Source organism: Cololabis saira, chromosome 21 (assembly GCF_033807715.1).
Source record: "Cololabis saira isolate AMF1-May2022 chromosome 21, fColSai1.1, whole genome shotgun sequence".
NCBI lineage: Eukaryota > Metazoa > Chordata > Actinopteri > Beloniformes > Belonidae > Cololabis > Cololabis saira.
In genome coordinates, this window is record NC_084607.1 from 8,103,242 (window position 1) to 8,125,541 (window position 22,300).

General features: G+C 41.6%; 1 protein-coding gene across 2 annotated transcripts in view; it reads right to left on the reverse strand.

The window, feature by feature from the left end:
- Window positions 1-22,089, reverse strand: part of ppfia3 (PTPRF interacting protein alpha 3) — a 65,846-nt gene extending 43,757 nt beyond the window's left edge. Inside the window, exons 1-8 of one of the 2 annotated variants that reach the window (XM_061711117.1) lie at window positions 21,925-22,089; window positions 19,816-19,858; window positions 19,209-19,567; window positions 8,123-8,224; window positions 7,809-8,048; window positions 5,035-5,094; window positions 1,592-1,720; window positions 1,400-1,492 (exon numbers count right to left, since the gene is read on the reverse strand). In XM_061711117.1, the coding sequence (XP_061567101.1) occupies window positions 1,400-1,492; window positions 1,592-1,720; window positions 5,035-5,094; window positions 7,809-8,048; window positions 8,123-8,224; window positions 19,209-19,559 (975 nt within the window). In that variant the 5' untranslated portion in view covers window positions 19,560-19,567; window positions 19,816-19,858; window positions 21,925-22,089. Of the gene's footprint in view, window positions 1-1,399; window positions 1,493-1,591; window positions 1,721-5,034; window positions 5,095-7,808; window positions 8,049-8,122; window positions 8,225-19,208; window positions 19,859-21,924 lie in introns of both variants that reach the window. The other variant, XM_061711118.1, reaches the window with a different exon arrangement.
- Window positions 22,090-22,300: the final 211 nt, after the last annotated feature.

A 22,300-nucleotide genomic window follows, 5' to 3' on the forward strand; every position in this document is an offset into this window, starting at 1 on the left:
CGGCTGCAGCTGCCGTCACCACGGCTGCAGGGCACTAAGAGCTTCGGTGCACAGTAGCAGCTCCAAGATTCATCTGTGCACGTCCAGGACTGAGTTGCTGGCGGCACTGTGACTAGGTCTGTGTTGAAAAAATCGATTTCCCAATTCTAAATCGATTCTCATATTAATTCCTAAAAATCGATTCATATGTCTAAAGATCGATTTTTTTAAATGTTTTTATTTCATTTATTTATTTATGTATTTTTTTTTTCATCATTACATTTACAATTTTTGGTTATTTTTTTGTTTTTCCCCAAAAAAGGAATGTTTTGTTGGACACGAGAATAACTGGTGCCATGTTTTTGCCTTTAAATATGTTTAAAGGTATGAAAACATTAAAGTGTTAGGTTATAATTGCATAAATTGTCTATATTTCATTACTTTATATACTGTCTTGGAGTTACATTTGCAAAAAATGTTAAAAACCAAATGCTCAAAAATTAAAAACCAAAATAGACCGAAGATGGAACAAATAAAAAGGGAATGTGGGAAAAATTAAAACCGCTTTCATCCGTCTCTGTTTCCTCCCTGGATCTGTTTAATTCTGACCCACATGATGTTTCTGAAAGCAGTTCTATCAGCATTCTGGGAGCTGATTGGTCTTTACAGCATCATTAGCTGCCAATACTTGCTGTTTAATCTCAATATAATACTAGTAGTAATATTTTGCATAACTACAGTCATATAATTCATGCAACAGCTCAAAAAACTGTTTTAATAACACTAACCCAGGGGTCGACAACCCAAAATGTTGAAAGAGCCATATTGGACCAAAAACACAAAAAACAAATATGTCTGGAGCCGCAAAAAATTAAAGGTCTTGCCTTAGAATGAAGGCAACACATGCTGTATGTATCTATATTAGTTATAACTAGGGGAAGATTTTTTTTTCATTATGCACTTCGAGAAAAAAGTCGAAATGTCGAGGAAAAAAGTCGAAATTTCGGGAAAAAAGTCGAAATGTTGAGAAAAAAGTCGAGAAAAGTCAAAATCTCGAGAAAAAAGTCAAAATATTGAGATTAAAAAGGAAAGGAAAAAAAAGAAAAGGAGAAGAAAAAAAGGAAAAATAGAAGAAAAAAAAGAAGAAAAAAAGGAAAAAAAAGATGAAAGATTTTTGGAAAAGCTCCAGGGAGCCACTAGGGTGGCACTAAAGAGCCGCATGCGGCTCTGGAGCCGCAGGTTACCTACCCCCTGCACTAACCCAAATCAATATCGGAATCGAATCGAATCGAATCAAATCTTGATAATTGATTCTGAATCTTAAGAATCGGAACCGAATCGATTCTTGACATTTGAATGGATCCCCAGCCCTAACTGTGACAGATGCATTCTGGGTCTGTGGTCACTCAGCGAGTCTCACCTCCTTCAGGTCTCTCTGGAGTTTCTGGTTTGCCTCCTCGGACCGCGTCAGCTCCCTCCTCGCCGACGTCAGCTGCTCCTCGATCTCTCCCACCTGGCGGGACGGGGGGAAGAGCGGCACATGAGGTCGGGAGGGCCGAGAGCAGATCCCGGTCCAGATCACGTGGTATTTGAGAGTGTCAGAGTACTGTACCTGTCTGCACATGAGGGCCAGTCGCTCCTTCAGCTGCCCCAGCTCCGACCGCTGCCGCTCGATCTCGCCCTCTCTCTGACGATCCACTTCGCCGTCGTCCAGGATGGAGGAAGGCCCGTTGGGAAGTCGCTGACAGGAAAGATTTACACAAGTGAAAAGAACGACGAGGTTTTAATCGGCACGGATAAACTCTGAGAGGCTGTGATGACAGAGTGTTTTGTGGTGGTGTGGAAGGATCGGGCCTTCAGCTAATGAAGGGATTTGATCTGAGCTTAATGCTTCGTGTCACGTCTGTACCGCTGAAAGACGCTACTAAAACATAACAACAGAAGTACTGGCATTTTTGATGTGCAAGATTTACTGTTCAACAACAGTGACAGAGCAGTTTCTCTTCAGATATAAACATTACAAAAGAAGTAATGTAATCCTGTCATTTAAAAAATTATATAATGAGGGACACAATAACATGGGATGCATTAGAATATCCCATCAAAGTAAGATTTAAAAAAAAATATATATATACACAGGACTGTCTCAGAAAATTTGAATATTGCGATAAAGTTCTTTATTTTCTGTTATGCAATTAAAAAAAACAAAAATGTCATACATTCTGGATTCATTACAAATCAACTGAAATATTGCAAGCCTTTTATTATTTTAATATTGCTGATTATGGTTTACAGTTTAAGATTAAGATTCCCAGAATATAAATTTTTTTTGAGATATGATATTTGAGTTTTCTTAAACTGTAAGCCATGATCAGCAATATTAAAATAATAAAAGGCTTGCAATATTTCAGTTGATTTGTAATTAATCCAGAATGTATGATATTTTTGATATTTTGATATTTTTTTAATTGCATTACAGAAAATAAAGGACTTTATCACAATATTCAAATTTTCTAAGACAGTCCTGTGTGTATATATATATATATATATATATATATATATATATATATATATATATATATATATATATATATATATATATATATATATATATATATATATATACATATATAAAATGTTTTACACGTGGATAATTCAAAGAGCAGGCTAAAGGTTTGTTTATTTCACTCCAGGAGATACCAAGTTTTCTGCAGTTGGTGATAAAAAGCTGCATCTGGAGGAATCACTCCACCTGAAATCTTTGTTTTTACCACTGTGCATAAAGAATAATGTTCCTGAACTGTGCAGCAAACCACAGACTCTCTCCAGCACTCAGGTTACAAACGTCGGCCCGCGAGGCCTCGAGCAACGCAATCTTAGCCTGTGCCTTGCATGCACGTTAATGGTTACACGAACGCTCAGTAAAAAACAACGTGGAACCGATGCCGCACACGTTCAATAACAAGAAAAAGGTGATCAACTTTTTGCATTACACTTTACATGAAATGCTAAGTCAGAAGGTGAGATTATTTGGTGTGCAGCTTTTGAATTTTGTGGTAAAAGTGGTTTTCGTGACGTCTCGGCCTCATCAGCAAAAAAAAATCCTGAGCAACAACTAGGAATGGGCGATATTTTACCGTTCACGATAAACCGTCAAAAAAATTCCCCACGGTAAGAATTTGTCATCTCGCGGTAAAAAGGATAAATTCCTGTTGATGACGTTTTTGTGTAACAAACATGGCGGAAGGCGGATCTGAGAGCGATGGAGCTCGTTGTTAAACGAGGCTCCAGCTCCGTTATCTGGAACTGGTTTGGATTTAAAAAGAGAGACGAGGAGAAAACATCATGTATTATATACAGAGTCTGCAAAAACAGAAGGAAATGGTTCTTACATTTTGATATAACGTTTGACTATTGCGAAAAAAAATTGCAATAGTATCTAATTAGTGGCATGTTCCAACCACAGGTTAATTTGCACATTTTATTTATGTTAGAAGAGGTCATCACTGATTGGATTTTATTTTCAGTGAACTTTTATTTATTTGTCCTGTTTCTTTATTTATCAAGTTGTATTTTTTTCTACTTTGTGATTTTATAGGCTAAGAAAACTTGTTTTGGGGGGCTCCAAAGACTGAATGTGGTGATAGATTTATAGTTAAAAAGGTGGAGTTGAATTGGTATTTTTTTTTTTTATCGTAATTTTTATCGTTATCAGGATAAATGCCAGAAATTATCATGATAATTTTTTTAGTCCATACCACTCGTCCCTAGCACCAATGCACAAGCACGAGCACAAGCACTAGCAGCAGTCGAGACCAGGTGAATTTGACTTGAGCAACAGCCTCATCCTCTATTTCAGACCAAAACAAAAGTGGTTCATTACGTTTGTGGAGGAGCTGGGAGCTTGATCGCTGCGTACCGCAGGGACCAGCAGGGACCAGCAGTGTGATCACGGTGCACCAGCTCAGGTTACACATGAAACCACACCCACCGAATGTCATTACAACTTTATCTCTATGTATATCAAGCATTTCTGTCGTATTTCTGTCGTAGCGTCTGATGCAATGATGCACCTGCAAACCTGAGCTATATAGCAAAAAATATACAGAAGCAAAAGTACATTCCGACGGATTGGCGTGGGACACTTTTAAGTCAACACAGCGTGTAAGACAGAGGATGGTGCACAACTTCCTGCTCGCTGAATGCCACTGATGGCTGGAAGCCACATGGCAGCAGAACCGATCCGGGAAGTCGCAGCAGACTGGTACGAAGGCTGCAGCAGCTCCTGGCAGCCGGCGGCCGATCGCAGCTCCGGCTGCAGGCCGAGGACACAACACTGCAAAAACTCAACATATTAACAAGAATATTTGTCTTATTTCTAGTTAAAATGTCTCATTTTTAGTCAAAAAAATCTCATTACACTTAAAACAAGACTCATCACTGGAAAAAAACAACAATTTTCACCTGTTTCAAGTAGATTTTCACTTAAAATAAGTAGAGAAATCTGCCAGTGGAACAAGATGTTTTTGCTTGTAATGAGAAGATAAATCTTGTCCCACTGGCAGATTTTTCTACTTATTTCAAGTGAAAATTTACTTGAAACAGGTGAAAATTGTCAAATAATGTTCATGCAAGCCACAGGTGAAAATTGTCAAATAAGTTATTTTTCTGGTAATGACTCTTGTTTTAAGTGTAATGAGATTTTTCGACTAAAAATGAGACATTTTAACTAGAAATGAAACAAATATTCCTGGTAAGATTTTGAGTTTTTGCAGTGAATCATGCAGCGAGTGGAGCTTTTAGTCGACGTGTCGGTTTGTCCAGACTGCTCTGAATGTGTAAGCAGCTCCTGGGAAGATGGGCGCCAAGTGAATTCATCCCTGTTTTATTTTCCATCTTTCCTTCCTATGGACAACCGGACCGCTGGATCGTTGCTAAGACGACCAGCTCGGCTTCCTGTCGTGAGTTTGCATTTTCAGGCTCGGCCGGTGTGGTTGTGTAACAGCGCTGCCATGAACCGGTCAGTCGTGTTCGGGGTTCTTCCTGCCCCGTTACCTCTTTGCCGTTGTCCAGTCCTTGCTGGCGTCGCTTGATTTGCTCCTTTAAAGACACGACCTGGAACAAGAGACAGGAACCATGTCAGGGACTCCGGACTCAAGGCAAGGCAGGTTTATTTGTAAAGCACAAGGTAATTCAAAGTGTTTTACATCAACATTCAAAGCAGCAAGACACAATTAAACAGTGAATAACAAATAAAATGATAAGAAAAGAGGTAGAATAATAAAAGGACCTCAGGTCTACAGGAAGTTTGTTCCACCGGTGAGGAGCAGAATAACTAAACGCTGCCTCACCTTGCTTGGTTCTTGTTCTTGGGACACACAACAAACCAGATCCAGATGAAGCTCAGGGGTCTGGGAGCTTCATAGGAACTAACACCGTGTCCTAATAACTGCATGCAACGCGAGCGAGCGTCAGCGACAAAAACAATTCCATTGCTTTATTTTCTATTGGACTGTCCTAACTGGCCGCGAGCGATGCAGCGCGACGCGGCGCGCCGTTTTGAGCTGAACATTTGTCGGATACCTTGCTTCTATTTTCTTCCTGTCGCTCGTGTTGAAAGCCGGTTGAAAGCGCTGTAGGAAAGTCATTTCACTACAAAAACTTCAATAAAGTGGCAGCTGCTGGAGGGAGATGGACAGGGAGCTGGAAGGTTCTGATAAGATAATAAGATATAAGAATAAGATAATATATAATAATAATATAATAATAGGATAATATTTCTTTCTGCCACTTCATTGAGGTTTTTGTATGAAATGAGGAGGAATCATAGAGATAACTTCTCATTTCAACTAACTGGATCAGCCGTTCCTCATCCATGACTGTTTCCTACAGCGCTTTCAACCGGCTTTCAACGCGGGCGGCAGGAAGAAAATAGAAGAACATTTAAATATCTCAATATCAAGCTTGTTTTCTGTTTAGAAAGTACAAACGTAGGAAGATTAAGTAAGTAGTCACCCATCTTTTACTTGTCTCTTTACTCTTTTAGGAGTTATTTTAGGAGTTTCTTTCAGGAGCGCACAGGCGGGTAGTGCGGTGAATAAAGGCTGATTTATGGTTCCGCGTAAAATCGACGGCGTAGGGTACGCGGCAACGCGCACCGTTCAATGCGCGTCGCCGCGTAACCTACGCTTAAATCTATGGAGCCAAATCAGGGCCAAAAGTTTTGCTAATTTGAAAATAAAATTTGAACCTGAATTTTTTTTTTTACAGTTTCAGTTTTATTTTTTTCAGTATCAGATCTCTTTTTCAGTTTCAAATCTTTTTATTTCAGTTTCAAGTCTTTTTTTCAGTTTCAAATCTTTTTTTTTCAGTTTCACTTCTTTTTTTTTCAGTTACAAATTTTTTTTTCAGGTTCAGACTTTTGGCCCGGATCTGGCGTGGGGGGCGTGGCATCAACTGAGAGGGGCGTGGCATCACGAGTGACAGCAGAACAGAGAAGGCGGGGGACGTTCCTCAGTCATGTTGCCTTCAGGAAACGTAGGTTGCAGAAGATATCAGTAGAAGTATAATTCAACACTGTATATACACTATATTCACGTGATTGGCAGTGGAAAAAACTGGAAAAAATTAGTGACACATTTCTGTTTGAAAGGCTGTTTTAGACCGTACTTGACACCAATCGCAGTATAAAAGCAATAAACTATGCCAGACTGTACAGTTCAACAGCCACACTTTAAAGTTTGACATTTCCCACTTCCACATACTACCAAGTACGGTCTAAAACAGCTTTTTAAACAGAAATGTGTCACTAATATCAGTTTTTTCCACTGCCAATCACGTGAATATAGTGTATATACAGTGTTGATTCATACTTCTACTGATAACTTCTGCAACCTACGTTTCCTGAAGGCAACATGACGGAGGAACGTCCCCCGCCTTTTCTGTTCTGCTGTCACTCATGATGCCACGCCCCTCTCAGTTGATGCCACGCCCCCCACGCCAGATCCGGGCCAAAAGTCTGAACCTGAAAAAAAAATTTGTAACTGAAAAAAAAAGAAGTGAAACTGAAAAAAAAAGATGTGAAACTGAAAAAAAAGACGTGAAACTGAAAAAAAAAGATTTGAAACTGAAAAAAAGATTTGAAACTGAAATAAAAAGATTTGAAACTGAAAAAAAGATCTGATACTGAAAAAAATAAAACTGAAACTGTAAAAAAAAATTTTCAGGTTCAAATTTTATTTTCAAATTAGCAAAACTTTTGGCCCTGATTTGGCTCCATATAAATCAGCCTTTTAAAAAGCGAGTTTCAGCTGTCATCAAAATAACGTGGGGGCCCATAACACTTTCAGTGTTGACAGAGAGCTTCCGATGCCACTCGCGACGCGATAGTCGGACGCTCGCATGCAGTTAGGACAGGCTGTAACAGATCCAGCATGTATTTTGGTCCAAGACTATTCAGGTCTTTGTAAACCAGCAGTAAGATTTTAAACTCTATCCTTTGACTCACTGGAAGCCAGTGCAGTGATTTCATGACCGGTGTAATGTGGTCCAGTTTCCTGGTGTTTGTTAGGACTCTGATCCAGCGTTCTGGATCAGCTGCAGCTGCCTGATAGATTTCTTGTTAAGGCCTGTAAAGATGCCATTGCAATAATCCAACCTACTGAAAATGAATGCATGAATACGTTTTTCCATGTCTTGTTTAGACAGAATCCTCTTAATTCTAGCAATGTTTTTCAGGCGGTAATAGGCAGATGTAGTGATAAACTGGCTGTTGGAGTTCAGGTCTGAGCTCATCTCCTCAGGGAGAAACTAGATGGGCTAGGACTCACCTCTTGGGAGGAAGTCTGCAGCTCTTCCTCCAGGGTCGCCACGCGCTCCAAGGCCACGCGTAGCCGTTCCCGCACCTTCTCATCCAGAGCTTTGTGGTGCTCAAACAGGGACTTGAGGGCCTTCAAGACCTCCACCTCGCTGGAGACGCCGGCCGGAGACTGGGCCTGCCTCTTCACCACCGTCATCCTCAGGCTGCGCTCGTGCCGGGACACCAGGCACTCCAGGTGTTCCAGAAGTAGCTGGGAACATGTGTCTCACGTTAAACAACCGTCATGTGAGAATCAGAGCGGGGTGGACAGGGACGGGTACTGACTCGTGTGTTGTTCCTCTCCGCCTTCAGCTCCGATATCTCCTCCTCCCGCTCCAGCAGCTGCTCCCGGCAGTGGTTCAGCTCTTTGGTCAGCACTGCAAACTCCTGCGGGGTCACAAGAGGGCGCTGTTATTGACAGGGGGCTTGTGGCGATCACAAGCAGTGATGCGAAACAGAACATTAATACTCTTTACCTCCGCTTTCTTACCTCCTTCATTTCCCAGATTTATTATAGAAAAACCATCAATGTCAATCATTTGATTTAGGCAGTCGGTTAGACAGGGCTCAACTTAACTCTTGCAGGGATAAACTTACTTATTAAGTTCCTGTTTCTTAAAAATTAGATTTTATTGTGACCATAAATAATACTTAACACTACTTAAAACATCATATTGGATCAACTTAAAAACTTTCATGCATTCATGTTGATAATTAATAGGGGTGTAACGATACACTAATCTCACGATACGGTACGATACACGATATTGAGGTCACGACAACGATACGATATTATAGCAGTATTTTTTTAACAACCTTGAATGAGGAACATATGACTGGAAAAAATGGTCTTTTATTTGAAAGACACAAAATACGAAACAATGCAGTGCGTTTGCCCTATTGTTACAGTTTGTAATGCTTTAACTGTTTAGGTTTTAAAGAGAAAGCCAGGCCAACCATTTTCTTCCGTCCAAGTCGTACCTCCGCCAGCGAAGTGACCTGGCTCTCAATAGTCTATTTAAATGTCTCTTGGTTATTTTTTTGTTTATCCCAAAAAAAGGAATGTTTTGTTGGACACGAGAATAACTGGTGCCATGTTTTTGCCTTTAAATATGTTTAAAGGTATGAAAACATTAAAGTGTTAGGTTATAATTGCATAAATTGTCTATATTTCATTACTTTATATTCTGTCTTGGGGTTACATTTGCAAAAAATGCTAAAAACCAATTGCTCAAAAATTAAAAACCAAAATAGACCAAAAATGGAACAAATAAAAACGGAATGTGGAAAAAAATAAAACCGATTTCATCCGTCTCTGTTTCCTCCCTGGATCTGTTTGATAATTCTGACCCACGATGTTTCTGAAAGCAGTTATATCATTATTCTGGGAGCTGATTGGTCCTTACAGCATCATTAGCTGCCAATACTTGCTGTTTAATCTCAATATAATACTAGTAGTAATATTTTGCATAACTACAGTTAGGGCTGGGCGATATATCGAGATTTTAATATATATCGATATATTTTCAAACGCGATATGGTACGAGACAATATCGTTTATATGATTTTTTTTTCGAGGTATTGTTGTCATGGTTTCTCAGTTGGATATGTTTTTTACTTGTTAACTCACTCTCCTGTCGTTCCAGATCCTGCCACCCTCATCAGCCAGAAATCCACTCATTCCCTTCACCTGTGCTTCCCCACCCAGCTCCACACCTGGTTTCCCTCATCAGCAGTTCCCCTCATATACCGGCCCATTTCCACCTTCTAGTTTGCCAGATTGTCGAGTGTTTGTGCCTCACTTTCCAGCGTTCCCGATTTCTGATCAGTTTTCTGCCTGCCTGTCTGTCTGTCTGTCTGCGACCCTGCGACCCTGCGACCCTGCCTGATTCCAGTTTTTGGATTTTTGCCGGCCCCCTTGGATTGTTTGCCTGATCTGCCTGACTACCCGGTTTTAACCCCTGCCTGCTTTTGACCCTGATTAAAGCCTCTTGGACTCTGATTCTGTTTGGTGTCGTGCATTTGGGTTCTCTGTCTTTGAGCCGTGACAATTGTATTAAAACTGACTGTTTTTTAAGGGTTTGCCTCAGAAAAAAATGAAGCTAACAGAGATGCTATGCTATAATGCTTTGGGGGAAACCCTAATTATGGCACAGAAAAAATATCGATATATATCGAGTATCGCCATTCAGCTAGAAAATATCGAGATATGACTTTTGGTTCATATCGCCCAGCCCTACACGGTAGTGCCACGTTCTCCAAGCCTGCTGCACAAAAATGGCTCGGGGATGACCTCAAAGATCCAAGAAAAGAACTACCGAACCCAGACTAACCCGGGCCTGTGGGGTGGTCCAGAACCAGCCATATTCATCAGTCCCCCCCCCCCCCACCCTGCATCCCACACGGAGGATCAGCCGCCAACATGTTGCTGCCAGACACCACAGGAAATCCCCAGAGGTCCAGGCCCAACAAACCTGCCATGCATGAGCAGACCTTCCACAATAACTCTCTACACGGGTTCAATTTGAAGGTTATTCAATTTTCTGACTTTAAACCAACAACCGCCGTCTGCTGCCAATATTCTCCCTGAACCCGGAGCGTCATTAACTACTGTAAACAGTATGATAAATCTTGATCTCATTAGGGAAACTCACACGGTGAGCCTGGTAGTGCGGTGAACGCACTTGAGTCCAGGCGCGCCGGCTGCTCGCGGTTCACGGAGTCCAGCAGTGCCGAACCAGGTCTTACAGCCGGATTTACTGCACATGTTGCACCTGAAATTGGTTTAATTGTGCAATAAGCCTGGCTGCCCACCATTAAACCCCGAGGTTAAACAAACACGTGCGTAATGGAAATCAGACGCCCGCGCTGTAATGTCTGCTCCTCCAACTGACAGCTGTCCAGCTGGATTGTTTTGATTTTGGGTAATTTACTCCGATTATGTGTAATTGCAGGGTTAGTTACATGATCGTTACAATAAAAACTGTTTGCCTTTAGTGTAATGGTATCCATGGCAACCAATCAACGAAGACGGTGACGTAATCAGCTCTCTTGGTGCCGGGGTTTAACTTTCAGCTCGGAAGAAGTTATGTAATATTGTCAATCTTTATATTTTATTAGGAAAATTTCACATCCATAAACTCTTCCCCATTATTTAAGTTGTTTTTGATTGAAGTTGATTATTATCTCAAGTCTCTTAAGTTATTACAAATAAGAAATGTCATGATGGATTAATGATGGATATCCATTCTGAGATTTTTATTTATTTTTTGATATATGTTTTTATTGGCTGATTGTTTCCACAATACAGAGCAAAACAGATGAACATACCTTTTTTTTTTTTTTCCTCCCTCTCCCCATCCCTCCCCCCACGGTTATCATCATTAATTTTCCTTTGGGAATAGCAAAAAAATGAAAATAAAAAATAAAATTAATAATAATAATAAAAATTAAAAAAAAATAGTAAATAAATAAAAATAAAAAGATACTAATATAGTGACATAACAAAAAAGTAGTAGTAGTGCAATGAATGTAAACTTAAATAAGAAAATAAAATGAGAACGAAACCGAAATGGGTTATTTAGAGATTAATAATTATTTCTTCATCCTGAGATTTTCAATCATTAAACTGTCACAAATATAATTCTCATTTTATGCAAGATATTATGAAGCCTGTCACACCAAAGTTTGGTTTCTTTTATGTATTTCTTTTTATTTATTTAATTTGTTGTTGATGACTGTGCACAGTGTTGTGAACTGAAATGACTGATTGTTGTACATTGTTTGTATATTGCAAACCTTCAATAAAACATCTTGCTCCCATCGTCAGGTGACGTGCACGGCGGCGGCGTGATGCATGTGTGACCATGACAGAGATAGAACCTCTTTGAACATGCATGAGCAGAATCACGCCAGTTTTTAGACACGCTTATGCAAACGAGCCACTAAAGGGCTCTGACGCGCTCGGCGCTGCTGCCGTCTCTGCTTGGCGTTGCTGCCGTCTCTGCTCGGCGTGAACAGTGATCAGTTTACAGCACATGGCAGCCAACAGCAGCAAACAGGCGCCGCAGCTCACACCCTCGTCCAGCTGAAACACATTAGAGAGCACAGGCTGCACCGTGCAGGCTGCACGGCCCGCGTCAGGCCCGCATGTTCCAGGCCCAGAGGACCTCATGTTACTGGGATTCATTCATGTAAAAGATGGTGTGAAACAAACCACAGAAACATATATACAGGACTGTCTCAGAAAATTAGAATATTGTGATAAAGTTCTTTATTTTCTGCAATGCAATTAAAAAAAAACAAAAATGTCATACATTCTGGATTCATTACAAATCAACTGAAATATTGCAAGCCTTTTATTATTTTAATATTGCTGATTATGGTTTACAGTTTAAGATTAAGATTCCAAGAATATTCTAATTTTTTGAGATAGGATATTTGAGTTTTCTTAAGCTGTAAGCCATGATCAGCAATATTAAAATAATAAAAGGCTTGCAATATTTCAGTTGATTTGTAATGAATCCAGAATGTATGACATTTTTGTTTTTGTAATTGCATCACAGAAAATCACAATATTCTAATTTTCTGAGACAGTCCTGTGTTAGGCCTGTGTTGAAAAGATCGATTCTCCGATTTTAAATCGATTCTCATATTAATTCCTAAAAATCGATTCATATGTCTAAAGATCGATTTAAAATAAAAAAAATCATTACATTACAACTTTTGGTACTTTTTTGTTTATGCCCAAAAAAGGAATATTTTGTTGGACACGAGAATAACTGGTGCCATGTTTTTGCCTTTAAATACTGTATGTTTAAAGGTATGAAAACATTAAAGTTTTCAGTTATAATTGCATAAATTGTCTATATTTCTTTGCTTTATATACTGTCTTGGGGTTACATTTGCATAAATGTTAAAAACCAAATTCTCATAAATGGGGAAAAAATAAAAGCGATTTCATCCGTGTCTGTTTCCTCCCTGGATCTGTTTGATAATTCTCACCCACGATGTTTCTGAAAGCAGTTCTATCAGCATTCTAGGAGCTGATTGGTCCTTACAGCATCATTAACTGCAATACTTACTGTTGAATCTCAATATAATACTAGTATTAATATGTTGCAGAACTACAGTCATATAATTCATGCAACAGCTGAAAAAAACAGTTTTATTAACAGTAACCCAAATCAATATCGGATCGAATCGAAGCGTGATAATCGATTCTGAATCTTAAGAATCGGAATCGAATCGATTCTTGATATCTGAATCGATCCCCAGCCCTATCCTGTATGTATGTTTTTCCTTTCTTTGTACACTCAGATATCTCCCACCGACCCTACAAGCCATCTCATCAATATGCACCGCTATGCAAATGTCCTCGACTTCATCTGCGTGTTTCATACCACCAGGTTTTTAAAATCTTGTTCACTCCCTTTGCCATGCTGTTGCTGTTGCTCTCTCTCTCTCTCTCCATCCCTCCCGTTCCCTTCTCTTGGCAGCACGGGCAGACAAACTCAGTGAACTCATCTATGTATTACAGCAAAGCCATGTGTTTCTCCGCCGGCACGTCGGCGCGTGCGTCTCCGTGGATGTGTGCGCCGTATCGATCCCCTTCTTCCTCTGAGGTAACACGGTCCTCTAATGTCCGGCCGCTCCGCTAGGATGGGCGGCCGCTCCGGCCGTTATCTGCTCCTGGTGTCTCAGGAGCGGCCGGGGCGGCGCAGAGCTGCTCACTTCTTCTGGGGGGGGGGTGTAATTACCACGTGATTACACTGATACAAATATTGTGCTTGATCTACTTAAAAAAAATAAGTCAACTTTTTGCATGAGATTATTATGTAGATCAAGAAAGACTAGTCTTTGTATAAAATGCCTAATTCTATGTATGTAAATAATACATTTTGCAAGTACAGTCAATTGTGTTAAGGTTACTTTATTTATCCAAATTAATTTTGACTTTAAAAAGAAAAAAAGGAAAAAAAAGAAGAAAAAAAGAGAAAAAAAGAAAACACAAAACAAAAAAAGGAAAAAAGAAAAAAAAGGGAAAAAAAAGAAAAAATTAAGTTGACTTTACTTGCAAATTAATTTTTTTTGTACATACTAAAAATTAAGTAGTTTATATAAAGACTACTCTTTCTTGATCTACATAAAAATCTCGTGCAAAAAAGTCTCTTTAATTTTTTGAAAGTAGATCAAGCAAGATATTTTTTCTTGCGGTGTTCTACTTAAACAAATAAAGCATGTTTCATCTAAACGTTGGTCAATCTACCCAATAGATTAAAATTGTTAAAGGAAAAGTAAATACAACAAGATCATTGATTGTTGATTGTGTGTAAATGAAAAGATTGCCTGGGATTACATAAATACCGCTTGATAAGGAAAAATAATGACAATAACAATAATAATAATTAACTACAACAAATCTTCGAGTTCAAGCTACTAATTCTTAGGAATGACATTCTCAATACTGCAACACAACCAACGAAATGTCCCGCAAAATACAGTCAAATAGTAGAAAAGTTGTTTTTTTTTATGTTAGAAAATAGTGTTAATCCTTAGACATGCCTTTTTATCTGCCGTTTCCATCGCAGAAAACAATAAGTTTACATCTTTCATTTCTTCCCATTTTGCATAAAAATGGACAAGCCTCCGACTGTTTGTCCTCGCTGAATAACTCTCAGTCATCTGACTCATAATTATCAGCTTGTTCACTGTTCCAGCGAGTCTCTGTGTTCACAGACGGATCAGAAAGCAGCAGAACTGGCAGGTTCTTCGCCCACGCTGCAACGGTTGGAACTACGGACGCACGGACGTCGCGTTCACCTGGAACAGAAGGGGCAGGATCCTAAACACTGACCCTGACTCTGCCCCGTCACCCCGACCGCTCAGCAGAGGAATCATGTGATCATTATCTGTGTGTGCGGGTCATACGGGCGATATTTTATCGTTCACGATAAACCGTCAAAAAAAATCCCCACGGTAAGAATTTGTCATCTCGCGGTGAAAATTATAAATTCCCGTTGATGAAGACGATTTATGGTTCTGCGTTAAGGAAGGAAGATGGAGGAAGAAAGAAAGAAAGAACGGAAGAAAGAAAGAAAGAAAAAGAAAGATATGAGCAGAAAGAAAGAAAGAAAGAAAGAAAGAAAGAAAGAAAGAAAGAAAAAGAAAGAAATGAGCCTGAAAGAAAGAAAGAAAGAAAGAAAGAAAGAAAGAAAGAAAGAAAGAAAGAAAGAAAGAAAGAAAGAAAGAGAGAAAAAGAAAGAAATGAGCCTGAAAGAAAGAAAGAAAGAAAGAAAGAAAGAAAGAAAGAAAGAAAGAAAGAAATGAGCCTGAAAGAAAGAAAGAAAGAAAGAAAGAAAGAAAGAAAGAAATGAGCCTGAAAGAAAGAAAGAAAGAAAGAAATGAGCCTGAAAGAAAGAAAGAAAGAAAGAAAGAAAGAAAGAAAGAAAGAAAGAAAGAAAGAAAGAAAGAAAGAAATGAGCCTGAAAGAAAGAAAGAAAGAAAGAAAGAAAGAAATGAGCCTGAAAGAAAGAAAGAAAGAAAGAAAGAAAGAAAGAAAGAAAGAAAGAAAGAAAGAAAGAAATGAGCCTGAAGAAAGAAAGAAAGAAAGAAAGAAAGAAAGAAAGAAATGAGCCTGAAAGAAAGAAAGAAAGAAAGAAAGAAAGAAAGAAAGAAAGAAAGAAAGAAAGAAAGAAAGAAAGAAAGAAAGAAAGAAAGAAAGAAAGAAAGAAAGAAAGAAAGAAAGAAAGAAAGAAAGAAAGAAAGAAAGAAAGAAAGAAAAAACAATAAATTCCCATTGATGACGTTTAGTATTTAGTATCTTTTAGAGCAGTTATTTGGGGGTTCCAAAGACTGAATGTGGTGATAGATTTATAGTTAAAAAGGTGGAGTTGAAATGGTATTTTTTTTATCGTAATTTTTTATCGTTATCAGGATAAATGCCAGAAATTATCGTGATACTTTTTTTAGTCCATACCGCCCATCCCTAGCGGGTCAGTGAATGCATCAACATCCCAGCAGGGCGAGCGCGTCTCTGATCTTTGATGTGAACGTTTTTCCCGCTGGGAGAACAGGAAAAACCAAATACCATCACTCTCACAACCGAGAAGGTAAAAATAAGCTGCAGAGACACAAGGACCGACATCTGGGACCACAAATAAAACTCAAGACATCGGCAGCAGCAGCAGCGTCCGAACAGCCGGCTGAACACGGAGTCGTCACCACCCCTGCCATGTGGCCGGCGGGTCAGAACCCGCCCGGACCAACAGCACCAGAGATAGAAGCAGATAGAGAATCTCAGCGGGACAAACACAGCCGACCGGGCCTTTGCCACCTGGAGTGGCCGCAACAATAAAACCCTGCTTTCAGGTTCAACATCAATAATTCAGAACCGCAAAAGGAAACATTTTCACAGCGAGTACTTCTGATACAACGGCGCGGTCCGCTCACTAAACCCGATTACTTCAGAGTCAGACACCGTTTATGCTTGTAGTGTTGATGCTTTTACACGGTTTTGGTCATTGCACTGACTTAGGAACCTTTTCTAACCAGTTTCTAATGTTAAACCTACTGCACGTGTATTTATTTCGATTTCTTGAACAGCGGCCTTAAATCGATGCCTGGAGCGCGTGTGATTTAATCTGTCACCTTTGTGTAGCCCAGGTGATATGATTAGCTTTTTCTTTCTGTATTTATTGGCCAGTTTCCCGTCAATGGTTGTCGTGACACTCAAGACTACAACAAACAACATTATGTATAAATATTCATCTGACTGCATCCCATCTGTTCAATGCTTTTCTGCACACGCTGTCACGATGTGCTGCTACTGTGAGGGAACGGTGGCGGCGGGAGGAGGGGAGGACAACAACACACTTCATTCCTGCCATTTCTGACCTGCATCTTTTTCTCACTCCCCTCCTGTAAAGGCTGAGTTATGGTTCTGCGTCAAAACGACGCCGTGCCTACGCCGTAGGGTACCACTAGCCCTAAAAATGAAGCCACAGGCGTAGGGCCCTTGTAATCTTCCCTAGGTGTTGGGACACCACTTGCTACGTCACTGCGTGGTTTACGTTCGGATACGTAAGCGACTGCGTAGTTACGTTTGCACATACGTCACACCATATCAGGAAGCCCAGAGCTAAAAGCTGTTTTAATTTCCGCTGTAGCGCTGTTAATATGCCACTTTATTAAGTTTTAATATTTTTTCAGGCGTAAAAGTAACCGTTAAGATCCCCAACCTGGGCTCAGTTTATCCAAATAACACCCGTTAAGAAATTTGCTCCGATGTTTTCAGGATGAGAAGAGTCGCTGGGTCAGGAGCTGATTTATGGTTCCGTGTTAAATCGACGCAAAGCCTACGGCGTAGGGTACGGCGCGCGTCGCTGCGTAACCTACGCCGTAGGCTCTGCGTTGGTGTAACGCAGAACCATAAATCAGCCTTTATTCTGGCGAGATCTGAAGATACAACACAACAACGAGGAAACGAGTGATTATGTACATTCACTGAGCGAATATTATGAAAGTAAAATATATATTTACCGCTAGAAATGTAATCAAAACACATTTTTATGCAGAAACTAACTCAGAATATTGATTTTATTCCCTAAAAAATAAGAAATGTCGGCCATGTTTTTTTTTTTAATTCAGTTTGCAAATGACGACGAAAAGCATTCTGGGAAATTTCTTTGGCCCTTGGTCGGTGAGTCAGAATCTGAAATCCCTCGCTCTGAAGGGGTAGATTGATACACACTAGCCCTCGTTATGTCCACTAGCCCTACATGAAAAGAGGAATTGGGACACCACTACCCTCACGGGAACGCGCAAAATTTAGGGGTAGGGATGAAAACTAGGGGTAGTGGTAGTATTGGGACTGGCCCTTTTTTAGATAACTATAGCATAAATAACATGCTAAGAAGTTTACCAAACCATCCGTGTCACTCCAAAAATTTGAGATTAAATTAAATTAAAGACGAGAGGGCTGTGATTGGCTCGCTTGGTAGCAACGCATTTCCGGTTTCCGGTTTGAAGCAGTCGTGAACTTTCAGCGCTCTTTTCTTCGTGTATGTGGGATTTTTTTTGGTTTGGTTTTTTATTGTGCAATAGTTGTCCTTATCTCTTTGATTCACTGTGACCGGAAAAAGTCGTATCAACCACTCAGGAAAAGATTGCGAATTAGCGGTCACGGGGAGTACTGCACCGCGGCGAAATGGAGTGATGGAGAAGTCCGAAGGGTTCACGACGGCGTCACGGTGACGGCATCGTTTTGACGCAGAACCATAACTCAGGCTTAAGGGATGTGAGTCAGAAGGATCAGAAGCGGCCATAGCGGCACACCTGAGTGAAGACATGGATTGCGTTTACATTCAGTCAATAACCCTTTTAAAACCCGAATATTAGCAATAACCCGGTTTTGCACGGCCATGTAAACACCAATAACCCCTTTGAATTACCCGAATTTGCTCATATTCGGGTTTTTAAAAACCCGAATATGACCCCTGGGTTACTCCTTTTTTTTAAAACCCGAATATTCGGTCATGTATAACCTAACGGAATATCCCCATCAAACGGAACATGAATTTGTTTTCTGCACATGCTCTATTCGCAAGGAATCTTGGTCTTTTGGGCAGCACGTGGTTTAGTGGTTAGCACTGTTGCCTCACAGCAAGAAGGTTCCCGGGTTCAACTCCCAGGCCCAGCAGGGTCTTTCTGTGTGGAGTTTGCATGTTCTCCCCGTGCTTGCGTGGGTTTCCTCCGGGTATTCCGGTTTTATCCCACAGTCCAAAAACATCCATGCTAGGTTAATTGATGATTCTAAATTGCCCGTGAGTGTGAGTGTGAGTGTGTCTGGTTGTTTGTGGGGACTGCGGGTGGAAACTAGCATATCTGCTAAACCTGGTGTATTTACACTGCTTAATGTAGTGTTAATTAATATGCATTGTCCCGTCTAAATAAACTTTGAAACTCTGAGTCCAGGAAGTTCTTATAAACATGGAGAAACACAAGACCAGGAGGAGACTAATCACTTCATAAATGTAATGAAGGATATGAACATTTCTGCATTTGTAGACGGTAGAAGTACCGGGATAGCGAGATTTACAAGAACGTGAGCGAAAAGTTGCGCGAAGCAGCATTTGTTTTGAATTTGGATACAGGAAGAAGAAGCGGAAATGACGGGAATTGCGTCATGATGTTCTCCGTGTGTCGTTGGTTTGATCCAGATATCCCGAATGATTAATTACCATATAAATGGGGATAAACCTGTTTGCTCACGCATTTAAACGGAATATTCAGAATGTTTCAGTAACCGGAATATTACCAATAACCCGAGTTTTGACTGCATGTAAAGTAGTCAGTGATGTGTGCGTCGTACCTGCGGCAGGGCGATGGACAGCTGCCTCGACAGCGACTCCTTCTCGTGGCCCAGCTCCCTCAGGCGGAGGTGAGCCGTCCCCAGACTGTCCTGCGTCTCCCTCAGGCTCTCCAGCAGCCGCTCCCTCTCCGTCAGCATGTTCACCATCAGCGACTCCAGGTTGCCCGTGCTGCCCCCTTCGTCGCTGCCGCCGCCGGTGCTGCCACCGCTGCGGCGATCCTGGCTGCCGTAGCCGCCCAGGCTTCCCATCCCGCCGCCCATCCCTCCTCCGCCGCCCGCCGGGGAGGAGGAGCCGCCCCCGCCGCCGGCGCGCCCATCCTCCGAGATGGTGGGCATCACCTCGCACATCATCGTGAGGCCTGAGTGCGAGAGGCGTTATCTGAGGAGACTAGGACGGGCCGGCCAGCAGCCGAGCTCTCGTCATGAAAAGCACAAGAGTTTAGTTTTTGTCGGGGGTGTTTTTTCCTCTGAAGACGAAGACGGTGAGGCTCAAGGGCTGGGGCAGGCGTGGGTTTGTGATGGAAAACAGGGGGTGGTATAGGGGGGGCAGGGGTGGGTGAAGTGGGGTGCTGGGGTGAGAGGGAGAAGTGCAGGTTGGGTAGGCGACCTCTGACCCCTCGGTCCAAGCGTCACTGAGATGCCAGACGAACCTGAAGGGGAGGAGAGCACAGAAGAGGTGGTTTTGTTGTCATTTTTTAACAAAAATAGATAAAAAACAGACATGTCAACGTGCAAATCTGCCGGTTTTTGCTATTTCGCACATAAATCCACGCAGTGAGACAGAAAAACGCACTTTTACATGCAAACCTGGGGAGACTAAGGAGGAACCTGAGGGGAGGAGAGCACAGAAGAGTTGGTTTTGTTGTCATTTTTTAACAAAAATAGATAAAAAACAGACATGTCAACGTGCAAATCTGCCGGTTTTTGCTCTGCCGCACATGAATCCACGCAGTGAGACAGAAAAACGCACTTTTACACGCAAACCTGGGGAGACTAAGGAGGAACCTGAGGGGAGGAGAGCACAGAAAAGGTGGTTTTGTTGCTATTTTTTAACAAAAAAAGATAAAAAACACACATGTCAATGTGCAAATCTGCCGGTTTTTGCTTTGTTGCACATAAATCCACACAGTGAGACAGAAAAACGCACTTTTACAAGCAAACCTGGGGAGACAGAAGGAGGAACCTGAGGGGAAGAGAGCACAGAAATGGTGGTTTTGCTGTTATTTTTAACAAAAAAAGATAAAAAAACAGACATCTAAACGTGCAAATCTGCCGGTTTTTGCTCTTTCGCACATAAATCCACACAGTGAGGCAGAAAAACGCACTTTTACACGCAAACCTGGGGAGACTAAGGAGAAACCTGAGGGGAGGAGAGCACAAAAATGGTGGTTTTGTTGCTATTTTTTAACAAAAAGTGATAAAAAACACACTTGTCAGAGTGCAAATCTGCCGGTTTTTGCTCTGTCGCACATAAATCCACGCAGTGAGACAGAAAAACGCACTTTTACACGCAAAACTTGGGAGCCAGAAGGACGAACCTGAGGGGAGGAGAGCACAGAAATGGTTTTGTGGTTATTTTTAACAAAAAGAGATAAAAAACAAAAATGTCAACGTGCAAAACTGACGGTTTTTGCTCTGCTGCACATAAATCCACACAGTGAGGCAGAAAAACGCACTTTTCCACGCAAACATGGGGAGACTAAGGAGGAACCTGAGGGGAGGAGAGCACAGAAAAGGTGGTTTTGTTGCTATTTTTTAACAAAAAAAGATAAAAAACACACATGTCAACGTGCAAATCTGCTGGTTTTTGCTTTGTTGCACATAAATCCACGCAGTGAGACAGAAAAACGCACTTTTACACGCAAACCTGGGGAGACTAAGGAGAAACCTGGGGAGACTAAGGAGGAACCTGAGGGGAGGAGAGCACAGAAATGTGAGTTTTGTTGTTATTTTTTAACAAAAAGAGATAAAATCAAACATGTCAACGTGCAAATCTGCCGGTTTTTGCTCTGTCGCACATAAATCCATGCAGTGAGACAGAAAAACGCACTTTTACACGCAAACCTGGGGAGACAGAAGGAGCACAGCTGTTGCAGCGCTGCCTCTTCCACGGAACAGAGGAGTAATTCATCCATCTGTTCACGTCACCGGCCTTTTTTTTGCTTTTGTCGTTTTATTCTTCCCCTTTTGTCCATACTCTTAGTTTACCGTGAAATAAGAGCAGCTCCTGCCAGCCAAAAGCCGGATTCAGGAGGACCGCCAGGCCTGTAAGGTGGACCAGAGATGCGGCTGTTTCTTACATCAATGTGGGACCAGGAAAAAAAAAAGGGTGTCATCATGAATTGTACTCATTACTGGTTTCCGCTTCAATTCTCCCCCGAACAGGAAAAACAAAGGGTTGTGTTGGGAGGAATTGGACGCCGTCTCCGGGAAATAAACGGCCCGACAGCCTATTTGGTGCTGAGGAGAATCATTGCTCTCATCACGGTGGGAGGTGCCAATCATCCTGAAATGATGCGGCCTAATTAACCACATCTCCATCACATCCAGCACAAACCAGGGGATTATCTCTGGCATGATTGGCCTAAATGGCTTTATTCCGACAGTAAGGCGTTTATTCCCCCCCGCCCCACACACACGCACACACACGGATAAAAACAGCTGGACGGTCGGGCTGCACTGACGGCCACATCCGCCGCGCATCGGCGTCTCTTACCCTTCCCGTGCCGGACACAGAGAGGAAAAACGCGCTCATCGCGGCGCGGGCTGCTCCATCCGCGGCGGAGAGACGGAGCTGCAGGTTCTCCCCGTCACAGCCCGGTTCCAGCCCGGTTCCAGCCTGGTTCCAGCCTGCCCCGGCCCTCCCTCCTCCCTGCGCGCTGGGAGCGACGGACCCGCGGCCGCTGCGTAAACGGACCAGCGCGGAACACAGAGCACTTCCGGGAGACTTTCAGAGTAAAAGCAGGGGGGGTCGACAGAAGAGGTGTCCACTATTTTAAACGGGACCTATTATGAAAAACACGTTTTTTCTTGCTTTAACATACAGGACTGTCTCGGAAAATTAGAATATTGTGATAAAGTCCTTTATTTTC